Source organism: Doryrhamphus excisus, chromosome 17, assembly GCF_030265055.1.
Source record: "Doryrhamphus excisus isolate RoL2022-K1 chromosome 17, RoL_Dexc_1.0, whole genome shotgun sequence".
Lineage (NCBI taxonomy): Eukaryota > Metazoa > Chordata > Actinopteri > Syngnathiformes > Syngnathidae > Doryrhamphus > Doryrhamphus excisus.
Genome location: NC_080482.1, coordinates 15,197,980 through 15,210,110, shown reverse-complemented (window position 1 = coordinate 15,210,110; position 12,131 = coordinate 15,197,980). Strand labels below are relative to the sequence as shown.

General features: G+C 43.5%; 1 protein-coding gene across 3 annotated transcripts in view; it reads left to right on the top strand.

Annotated features, from left to right (window-relative positions):
* LOC131105429 (oxysterol-binding protein-related protein 10-like) overlaps nt 1-11,667 on the top strand; it is a 35,297-nt gene extending 23,630 nt beyond the window's left edge. For 2 of the 3 annotated variants that reach the window (XM_058053544.1, XM_058053543.1), the window contains exons 9-12: nt 5,552-5,738; nt 5,827-6,009; nt 8,652-8,805; nt 11,100-11,667. In XM_058053544.1, coding sequence (XP_057909527.1) covers nt 5,552-5,738; nt 5,827-6,009; nt 8,652-8,805; nt 11,100-11,204 — 629 coding nt within the window. In that variant the 3' untranslated portion in view covers nt 11,205-11,667. Of the gene's footprint in view, nt 1-5,551; nt 5,739-5,826; nt 6,010-8,651; nt 8,881-8,979 lie in introns of all 3 variants that reach the window. The other variant, XR_009119931.1, reaches the window with a different exon arrangement.
* The last annotated feature ends 464 nt before the right edge of the window (nt 11,668-12,131 follow it).

Sequence of the window (12,131 nt, the reverse complement as noted above, 5' to 3'; positions counted from 1 at the left end):
TTTCCCTTCATGTTAACCTGTCAGAGAGAACTGGATAGCATCCTGTCTGCTCATTCAGTCACCAGTCAGAACTCAGTCAGGATGCATTCATGGTCTCACACAAAGTTGGATTTTTGTAAACTCATAACAAAGACGTGCATTTTCACCACACGGGTGCTAAAAAATATTCAAGCATTGCAAAGGGAGCCGCAACAAAGAGGCTGGAGAGCCACATGCGGCTCTGGAGCCGCGGGTTGCTGACCCCTGATCTAGCAGGCTAACACCTAGCATAATAGTACTAAGTGTTTGGATAAGTGCCTGTCTGAAAATGTTAGTATAGCTAACATAAATAAAAAGGATAAACCAGGGGTCTCCAACTCGCGACCCGTGGAATTGTATTAGCTAAGATGCTAATCTTAGCATGCTAACACCTAGCATAATAGTTTTAAGTGCCTATGTCTGAAAATGTTCGTATAGCTAACTTGATAACATTTGTATGCTAATAGCATGATAGAGATAAGTGTGGGCTGCGCAGTGAGTAGTTAGCATTTGGCCACACATCAGATCGGGAAGACCTGGGTTCGATTCTTCGTGTGGAGTTTGCAATATACTATCTCTGGTCCAATACAATTTAATTGGTAGTTGGGATAAAAAGGATGAACCAGGGGTCTCCAACTTGCGACCCATCGAATTGTTTATGCTAAGATGCTAATCTTAGCATGCTAACACCTAGCATAATAGTACTAAGTGTTTGGATAAGTGCCTATGTCTGAAAATGTTAGTATAGCTAACATGATAACATTTGTATGCTCATAGCATGATAGAGATAAGTGTGGGCTGCGCAGTGAGTAGTTAGCATTTGGCCACACATCAGATCGGGAAGACCTGGGTTCGATTCTTCGTGTGGAGTTTGCAATATGCTATCTCTGGTCCAATACAATTTAATTGGTAGTTGGAATAAAAAGGATAAACCAGGGGTCTCCAACTCGCGACCCGTCGAATTGTATTAGCCAAGATGCTAATCTTAGCATGCTAACACCTAGCATAATAGTTTTAAGTGCCTATGTCTGAAAATGTTCGTATAGCTAACTTGATAACATTTGTATGCTAATAGCATGATAGAGATAAGTGTGGGCTGCGCAGTGAGTAGTTAGCATTTGGCCACACATCAGATCGGGAAGACCTGGGTTCGATTCTTCGTGTGGAGTTTGCAATATACTATCTCTGGTCCAATACAATTTAATTGGTAGTTGGAATAAAAAGGATAAACCAGGGGTCTCCAACTCGCGACCCGTCGAATTGTATTAGCTAAGATGCTAATCTTAGCATGCTAACACCTAGCATAATAGTTTTAAGTGCCTATGTCTGAAAATGTTAGTATAGCTAACATGATAACATTTGTATGCTCATAGCATGATAGAGATAAGTGTGGGCTGCGCAGTGAGTAGTTAGCATTTGGCCACACATCAGATCGGGAAGACCTGGGTTCGATTCTTCGTGTGGAGTTTGCAATATACTATCTCTGGTCCAATACAATTTAATTGGTAGTTGGGATAAAAAGGATGAACCAGGGGTCTCCAACTTGCGACCCATCGAATTGTTTATGCTAAGATGCTAATCTTAGCATGCTAACACCTAGCATAATAGTACTAAGTGTTTGGATAAGTGCCTATGTCTGAAAATGTTAGTATAGCTAACATGATAACATTTGTATGCTCATAGCATGATAGAGATAAGTGTGGGCTGCGCAGTGAGTAGTTAGCATTTAGCCACACATCAGATCGGGAAGACCTGGGTTCGATTCTTCGTGTGGAGTTTGCAATATACTATCTCTGGTCCAATACAATTTAATTGGTAGTTGGAATAAAAAGGATAAACCAGGGGTCTCCAACTCACGACCCGTCGAATTGTATTAGCTAAGATGCTAATCTTAGCATGCTAACACCTAGCATAATAGTTTTAAGTGCCTATGTCTGAAAATGTTCGTATAGCTAACTTGATAACATTTGTATGCTAATAGCGTGATAGAGATAAGTGTGGGCTGCGCAGTGAGTAGTTAGCATTTGGCCACACATCAGATCGGGAAGACCTGGGTTCGATTCTTCGTGTGGAGTTTGCAATATACTATCTCTGGTCCAATACAATTTAATTGGTAGTTGGAATAAAAAGGATAAACCAGGGGTCTCCAACTCGCGACCCGTCGAATTGTATTAGCCAAGATGCTAATCTTAGCATGCTAACACCTAGCATAATAGTTTTAAGTGCCTATGTCTGAAAATGTTCGTATAGCTAACTTGATAACATTTGTATGCTAATAGCATGATAGAGATAAGTGTGGGCTGCGCAGTGAGTAGTTAGCATTTGGCCACACATCAGATCGGGAAGACCTGGGTTCGATTCTTCGTGTGGAGTTTGCAATATACTATCTCTGGTCCAATACAATTTAATTGGTAGTTGGAATAAAAAGGATAAACCAGGGGTCTCCAACTCGCGACCCGTCGAATTGTATTAGCTAAGATGCTAATCTTAGCATGCTAACACCTAGCATAATAGTTTTAAGTGCCTATGTCTGAAAATGTTAGTATAGCTAACATGATAACATTTGTATGCTCATAGCATGATAGAGATAAGTGTGGGCTGCGCAGTGAGTAGTTAGCATTTGGCCACACATCAGATCGGGAAGACCTGGGTTCGATTCTTCGTGTGGAGTTTGCAATATACTATCTCTGGTCCAATACAATTTAATTGGTAGTTGGGATAAAAAGGATGAACCAGGGGTCTCCAACTTGCGACCCATCGAATTGTTTATGCTAAGATGCTAATCTTAGCATGCTAACACCTAGCATAATAGTACTAAGTGTTTGGATAAGTGCCTATGTCTGAAAATGTTAGTATAGCTAACATGATAACATTTGTATGCTCATAGCATGATAGAGATAAGTGTGGGCTGCGCAGTGAGTAGTTAGCATTTAGCCACACATCAGATCGGGAAGACCTGGGTTCGATTCTTCGTGTGGAGTTTGCAATATACTATCTCTGGTCCAATACAATTTAATTGGTAGTTGGAATAAAAAGGATAAACCAGGGGTCTCCAACTCACGACCCGTCGAATTGTATTAGCTAAGATGCTAATCTTAGCATGCTAACACCTAGCATAATAGTTTTAAGTGCCTATGTCTGAAAATGTTCGTATAGCTAACTTGATAACATTTGTATGCTAATAGCGTGATAGAGATAAGTGTGGGCTGCGCAGTGAGTAGTTAGCATTTGGCCACACATCAGATCGGGAAGACCTGGGTTCGATTCTTCGTGTGGAGTTTGCAATATACTATCTCTGGTCCAATACAATTTAATTGGTAGTTGGAATAAAAAGGATAAACCAGGGGTCTCCAACTCGCGACCCGTGGAATTGTATTAGCTAAGATGCTAATCTTAGCATGCTAACACCTAGCATAATAGTTTTAAGTGCCTATGTCTGAAAATGTTCGTATAGCTAACTTGATAACATTTGTATGCTAATAGCATGATAGAGATAAGTGTGGGCTGCGCAGTGAGTAGTTAGCATTTGGCCACACATCAGATCAGGAAGACCTGGGTTCGATTCTTCGTGTGGAGTTTGCAATATACTATCTCTGGTCCAATACAATTTAATTGGTAGTTGGAATAAAAAGGATAAACCAGGGGTCTCCAACTTGCGACCCATCGAATTGTTTATGCTAAGATGCTAATCTTAGCATGCTAACACCTAGCATAATAGTACTAAGTGTTTGGATAAGTGCCTATGTCTGAAAATGTTAGTATAGCTAACATGATAACATTTGTATGCTCATAGCATGATAGAGATAAGTGTGGGCTGCGCAGTGAGTAGTTAGCATTTGGCCACACATCAGATCGGGAAGACCTGGGTTCGATTCTTCGTGTGGAGTTTGCAATATACTATCTCTGGTCCAATACAATTTAATTGGTAGTTGGAATAAAAAGGATAAACCAGGGGTCTCCAACTCGCGACCCGTCGAATTGTATTAGCTAAGATGCTAATCTTAGCATGCTAACACCTAGCATAATAGTTTTAAGTGCTTATGTCTGAAAATGTTCGTATAGCTAACTTGATAACATTTGTATGCTAATAGCATGATAGATCAGATGGGGAAGACCTGGGTTCGATTCTCCGTGAGTTTGCATGTTCTCCCCGTGTGTGGGTTCTCTCCAGGTAGTCCCGTTTCCGACCACATTCCAAAAACATGCTAGGTTAATTGGCCACTCCAAATTGTCCATAGGTATGAAAGTGAGTGTGAATGGTTGTTTGTCTATAAGTGCCCTGCGATTGGCTGGCGACCAGTCCAGGGTGTACCCAGCCATTCGCCTGATGATAGCTGGGATAGGCTCCAGCATACCCGTGACCCTAGTGAGGATAAGTGGCTTAGAAAATGGATGGATGGAGATAAGTGTCTGCTTAACTTAATATTCTAAAAAAGCGTAAAAAAATACCAGTATGCTAACACCTAGCATAATTTACCGGGAATTTATAATTTCCCAAACAAGAAACCTTTTTTTGTGGAGTTATGTGCACAAATGCCAAAAAATAAATAAATAAATAAATAAAAATAAAAAATAAAAAAATCTTTAAAAAATTAATGAATCCAGATGGTGGGGTTGTGTTGTGGAGGATGTGGGGCGGGCGGATGGGGGGGGGGGCTGGCTGGTGGGCAGGGGAGGTGCGCGGCGCAGGCCGGGATTGGCGGGGGGCTTGCTTGGGGGCGGGGTGGTGGGCTCTGGGTCGTGGGGGAGCATCGACCAAGGGTTTGGGGGCGGGTCTGGCCGGTGGCTCACGGGCGGCCCCTGCTATTTGCCGGTGTCTGGTTGTCCCCTCTGTCTCCGGTCTGGTAGCGGTCTTCCCGCCTCTGGGGTGTCCTACTCGGCGGTTGGTGGGCGGATGGGAGATGTGGTGGAGACGGGTCGGCGCTGGGGCGGAGGATAGGGCTGGGAGGGGCATTCACTTTTTGTGAACTGGTCTCTCCACGAAATTGACGAGAAGCTCACGTTCGCGGGAACCTGCCTGCCCTGACGGAACGTACACCGCCGGGTACGTGATGGACAGTTGGGGAAAGTGGAAGGTCATGTGCCTGGTGAATCTTTCTGTGGAGGACATGGAAGACGTCTACCTATTCGGGACCATGATACCAGGTGTGTTGCTGATTGGATTGGGAACTTTCCTGGTGTATCGTAGAATTCGTACGATGGAGGCAGTGGATCAAGTTGGTCCACAGCTGCCCATCGTGAATGATTTGGTGGACGAAGCCGTTCACACTCTGACTGTGACTGCCAATCACAACAAGGATGCCATCTTGGTGAAGATTTCGGCTTTGCACATTCAGTTGGATCAATTGGGATTCATCTGTGATGCAGATGATTTACTGAAGTCAGGAGGATGGGTTTTGAACAAAGCTTTAATTATTGTCTCACTTCTGAACGCAACTCGGTAGCTCATAATCTCCCATTCACTACGTCTCCATCGATCAATTAACCGGTCTGTATCTATCAACCCAATGTACCGTCCCCCTGTTTCTCGCAGGTGTTCTGCATCTGTCAGAGCATGATGAAGACTACGTGTTCACACTGCCTTGTGCCCACGCTCGTTCTATTCTGGCTGTGCCCTGGGTGGAGCTTGGGGGAAAGGTCACAATCAGTTGTGCCAAAACAGGCTACTCAGCCACAGTCATCTTTCACACCAAACCTTTCTACGGAGGGAAAGTCCACAGGTAAGTGAACTTAACTGACGTATGACAAGAAAATGTAGACCCTTGAAAGCTTGCTCAATGTTTGCTGTACTCTTGTTTTTTTTTACAGAGTAACAGCTGAAGTAAAGCACAATCAGACAGGAAACATTGTGTGTAAAGCGCAGGGTGAGTGGAACGGGGTCCTGGAGTTTACTTACGGAAATGGAGAAAACAAGACGATTGATACCTCAAAACTCCCGGTCATCAAAAAGAAGATCAGACCAGTAGAGAAGCAGGAACAGAATGAGTCACGGTGAGTCGTCTAATGTGTCTAATTGTTGACTGGTAAAAAAGTCGTTAGAGCCAGTGGTTCAAAGGATGACTCGGTTGGTTGACTGATGACAAGTTCAGGTGATAGTCGCCTTTTACTCTCAGACTCTGCCATGACTCTCGCCTGTGCTCCAGACCTAAATCCAGTTGAGCACAATATGCACCGGTGTCCAAGAGTCGACTGATCAGCCTGTGCGGTCCGCACTTGTGTTTGTACTTGGATCCCAGACTGGATTTTTGAGCATGACATTGAAGCAGGAACAGAAGTCGGATCAGCCTTTGATCTGATTTTTCTAGTTTTTTTTTTTTAAAGTAGTACCTATGATCATGAGCTTTGGGTAGTGATCGAAGGGACACTACGGATCGAAGGGACACTACGGATCGAAAGGACGCTGCCGATCGAAAGGACGCTACCGATCGAAAGGACGCTGCCGATCGAAAGGACGCTACCGATCGAAAGGACGCTACCGATCGAAAGGACACTACCGATCTAAGGACACTACCGATCTAAGGACACTACCGATCTAATGCTACGTTCACACCGACGCCGAATCGATGGCGAATTAAATCGGCGAGCAAAGCGGCGGCAAAGCGTAACAAAGCTTAATGAAAGCGTAAAGACCGTAATACAGCGTAAGAAAGGTTTGAGCAATTTGGGACATTCGGCAAGAGCGGCAAAATTTTTTAAACTGTTTTAAAAATTTGAGGCGATCTGTCACGAATTGCGTAAAGCGGGGGAGAGCGTATTAAAGCTTATCAAAGCGTCACAAAGCTTATCAAAGTTTTGCTCAAAGCGTAGGAAAGCTTAACAGAGCTTGGTTCAAAGGATCAATGGATCTGCTGCATCTTTATATATGCTCTGGATCAGAGGCGGGATGCAGTCGGGATCTCGAAATTTTCCATTGCGTAACAGAGCTTAACAGAGCCTATCAATGCACAAGAGAGCTTGATAATCCTATCAGAGCGTTATTTAAAGCGTGATAAGCGCACCAAAGCTTATCAATGAGTATTAAAGCGTATCAAAGCCTGATCAATCGGCATCAAAGCGTGAGTAGCCGTAGCGATTCGGGAAATAATTTGTCGCCTAAAGCGGGAACGAATTTCGTATCAGACCGTATCAGAGCTTATCAGAGCATAAACATATCTGAGGAGATTGTGAGATTTTTTGAAAAATGACGCCAAATTCGTCGCCGATTCAAAGCGCGACATTCGGCGTCGGTGTGAACATAGCATAAGGACACCACCGATCGAAAGGACACCACCGATCGAAAGGACAAGGTTGCGTACAGTACAAGCAAAAATGAGTCAAAATGAGTAACCTCCTTAGGGTGGCTGGGATCTCCCTCATCCAGGAGAAAATCAGAGTAGAACCGCTGCTCAGGTATCTGGTCAGGACATCTACCCGATTCCATTGTAGGACGTCGTGGTCAACATTGACACCTGATGCAAGAGTTGTTCACGGAGGCATGGTATCTCATGTGGTTTCCGGAGTCCAAACTCTTAAGGTTGACATGGCTCTGCAGCATCGTGTGGACATCGGGGGCCATACCTCTGGATTGGCAGATTGGGTGATGGTCCTCCTTTTTTAGGGGGACCGAAGGAAGGGTGTGTTCCAACTATCGTGGAATCACACTCCTCAGCCTCCCTGGTAAGGTCTATTCAGGGGATCTGTCGGGTAGTTGAATCTTGGAAACGGAAACGGTATCTGGTCAGGACATGTGCCTGATTCCATTGTGATCAACATTGACACCTGATGCAAGAGTTGGTCACGGAGGCATGGGATCTCATGTGGTTTCCGGAGTCCAAACTCTAAGTCCCAAAGCATTCTGCAGACAGAGCAGCAAACCCCAGTTCCCAAACTTTTCAATCTTTGTTTCTGTTGGATATGGCTTGTATTCGAGGCATCTACGTAGCACAGATGTCCCAAGAGAGTCTAGGTTGGCAAAGGTCACTTTCTAAACTGCATCTGTTAGCAAGACTCCCTTTCAGGAGCTACGGAGCTTTGGGGCGGATGGAATAGGCCCTTAATTGCCATCAGTACTAGCTCATCATAATTTGCAAGTTGCACCTGTAAGAGCCTCAACTATGGGTATTGACTAACCACTGTGGGTACACACCGCACTCCGGCCTGTGTATTAGGCAGGTCCCGATCTTCATATTTTTGAGTCTAGTTTTCGGGGGTCACTTTAGTGAGACTGGAGACTTCCTTGCAAGGTTTTACCTGACTCCTCCCTGGAGACGTGTTCAGGGCACATTTAACTGGCAGGATACCTCAAGGAAGATCCAGGAGTATATCTCTCTCAACTGGTTGGGAACCCCTCGGGATCTGCCGGGAGGAGCTGGACTGAATAGTCTGTACTTTGACCTAACCCTGGATAAGTGGGAGAAGATGGATGGTTAGCTTTTCCACATATGTTGTGGTCCCTCTGATCTGATTTTTTTTCCACTCCGTGTGATTCTGAATCCAGGTCTCCGTGGTCAATTTAGCTGTTTCTATGGACTCCACCATTTCCAACTGTAATATTTCATTCATTACAATCAATGATCTGTGATATACTGTGTATATATAAAGTGTTGGCTTTAGTGTAGTGTCCATTAACTATGTGATGGTGTCTTTGCGTCTAGGCGCCTTTGGCAGCACGTGACGGCATCTCTTCGGGCAGGAAACATGGATGAAGCCACGGAACACAAACACCGCCTTGAAGAGAGACAGCGGAGCTCAGGCAAACAGAGAGCTGCCAGCAAAACTCCTTGGAAGCCCAAATATTTCATCAAAGAGGTGAGGAAGAAACAATGAACCCAGGAAGGAAGTTCCTGTCAAGCTTAAAACTATCGAAATACAGCATAAAAAACTGTAAGTATTACATGTTATCATGAATGTACCTGTTGTACTACATGCTGAATAATTTATGGATATTCATTCATTTTCTACCGCTTTTCCTCACGAGGGTAGAATTGAACCCTGGTGTCCAAGCTGTGAGGTCTGCGTGCTAACCACTCGACCGCCGTGCAGCCCAATTTATGGATATAAAACCATAAAACTTTGCTGGATGTTTCAATAGCGGGCATTGTAGCCAGAATAGGTGTGTCCCATTATGTGCATTAACGAGCTGCCTCGTTATCTTTTTTTTATATCATTAGAAAAGAAAAAGACATGCGTGTTTATGGCTCATAGAATAGAATAATATAGTATACCTTTATTGTTATAGTACACGCTTTGCCACTATACATTTCTAGATGTTGGCAGGGCTGCACTAAAATGGCGCCCCAGACAGTTCCCCGTGCCACCCCGCAAGGACCCACCCCACAATTTGAGAAGCACTGCTTTAGTGCATCTTCAGTGCACTTATGGATCCACAATAAAGATTGTAGATGATGGACAAAATTCCAAAAAAGGTGCAATTTTTTTTTTGACCTCACCTTGAGTTGAAGTTTTAGATTAACTTCTTAAAGTCTGGTCTTAAAAGACTTACTAGTGTTTTTAGGTCCGCCCCCCCTATTTTTTTGGGTTAATGTCGATGTCGAATTCACACCATAATTTTAACTTGGTGACGACCTCAATTCGAGATGTTGTGGATCGGTGAAAGGAATACTTACAAATACAAAGACCTTCAATCCCATCGATACGTCTTCCAATGAGGAAGCAGTGCCTGGGACACCACAGTGGGCTCTTCAGATGCTGAAGTTGTCAAAAAGCTCCTCGGTGGATGAGATCCGCCCAGAGTTCCTTAAGGCCCTGTGGGCGTGTCTTGGTTGACATGGCTCTGCAGCATCGTGTGGACATCGGGGGCCGTACCTCTGGATTAGCGGATCGGGTGATGGTCCTCCTTTTTTAGGGGGACCGAAGGAAGGGTGTGTTCCAACTATCGTGGAATCACACTCCTCAGCCTCCCTGGTAAGGTCTATTCAGGGGATCCGTCGGGTAGTTGAATCTTGGAAACGGAAATAATCTGATCAGGTTCTAACTTTTTGGGGGGGCGTCGCAGACATCAAAGACACCAGAGTACTCTCTGGTCAATTTAATAATAATAAACATGAATGTGAATCTATGAAGTGAAAGGGCACCAAAAAAAACCCACCAAAATCTACAACACCATGGCAAATACGGCTATTATTTACTAGAACTTCCTGTATACAAGGCTAGATGGATTGGATCAGGACTGCAGCCGCAACGGATCCAGTGTGAGCCCGGGGTAAAAACCATTTGATTTGGCCACATGCAATGTTGTTGCGATCTCGGATGGGTTTGTTTTGTTTTTTTTCAGCCTCCATGGTTTGCTCCTTAAAAATATAATACAGTATCATCAGTGTTTTGTTTTGTTTGTTCAATGACTGTTGTAACTCCCTCGGATGTGCAACGATCAGACAGCAACTAGTTCTTGTGTTTTACTCGTGGATTTATTGCAAAAACAACGGGAGAACTAAAAGGGTGTTCAAACGGATACATTCATTCATTTTCTACCGCTTACAAAATACAATAAATTACTGGTCACATAATACACAAGTATACAATAACATTATGTCTACAAATTCGTTTTCTTATCATTAAACTCTTTCTTTACAATAGTGCAAAAAAACTTGCCACATCACATACATCACATACACATGTGCAACACACTCATTAGCATTAACATTAGCTGGCACAACAAACTGTAAACTAAGACACTAAGAGACTGAAACGGAAATAAAACAATGCACATATACTGCACCTTAATGGCTGCACACATACCTTAGTGCGGAATTAGAGAGATGATCTTTGACTTTTAGCACCTGTTAGCTTTTGCGCTCTAAATTAGCGTGGCGAACAACGGAGCTCATTTTCTATGGGTGTAACGATTAAACGTGCACGTGCGGAAACGACGATTTTACAGAAAATTTGTTCCGCCTCTTTAACTCATATACACCTAGGTAGGAACCAAAAACGAAAATAGGTAGGAACTTAAAACTGACGAAGGTGCACATAAATACATAGACGGGCAAATTTTGTTTGTTGTAAATGTAAAATCAGAAATACAGTATATGTACTGCACAAGCAACTAGATTTTTCACTCCTGTGTGTGTGTGTGTATTTAGGGTGAAGGTTGGGTGTACCACAACCCGCTCTGGAACCTTGAAAGCAGACCTCCTCCATCTCTGACAACAAGTGGAACAAGTGGAGTGATCACAGGGGACGACTAAAACACCAATGAATAGAATCCAACTTTCCATCAGCTAATTCAATTGGGAGGTGATGATTAAAAGGTGTTTTGTTTTGGGGGTTTTTTCTGACCACACGGGGGCCCCTTCCATCATCTATTGTTCCCTGGACAACGTACTGACAACAATGTCTTATAATGACTGTACAGTAATGTACAGAGCGGTGTATAGAAATGTACTAAACAGGTAATGAGAGGTGGAAAAACTGGTGTTGCATTATTCGTTTTGTTGCCAGCACTTTGGACATGAGCTGACATGTGTTGAGTTCTTCTGAGGGAACTGCTAATTTCTATACAAGCTGTACACTGACTACTTTACATTATATCCAAGCGTACCATGAAAAGTAATATAATAAAATATTTACACAAATTTTAGGGATGTACTCACTTTTTTTAAACACATCTTTGATTTTTTTTTAAAACACCATAAAGATAACTAAGAGAACACTTGCAAATATGTAAAATAAATAAGACAATAAATTATTAATTCATTCATTCTCTACTGCTTTTCCTCACAAGGGTCGTGGGGGTGCTGGAGCCTATCCCAGCTGTCTTTGGGCGAGAGGCGGGGTACACCCTGGACTGGTGGCCAGCCAATCACAGGGCACATATAGACAAACAACCATTCACACTCACATTCATACCTATGGACAATTTGGAGTGGCTAATTAACCTAGCATGTTTTTGGAATGTGGGAGGAAACCGGAGTACCCGGAGAAAACCCACGCATGCACGGGGAGAACATGCAAACTCCACACAGAGATGGCCGAGGGTGGGGAAAGACAAAATAAGAAGCCAAAAAGTTACCACTTCCACACAAACTAGGAGGAGAAGTCATTCATTTATTTTCTACCACTTTTCCGCTTTACCCGGAGGAAACTCCACACAGAGATGGCCGAGAGTGGAATTG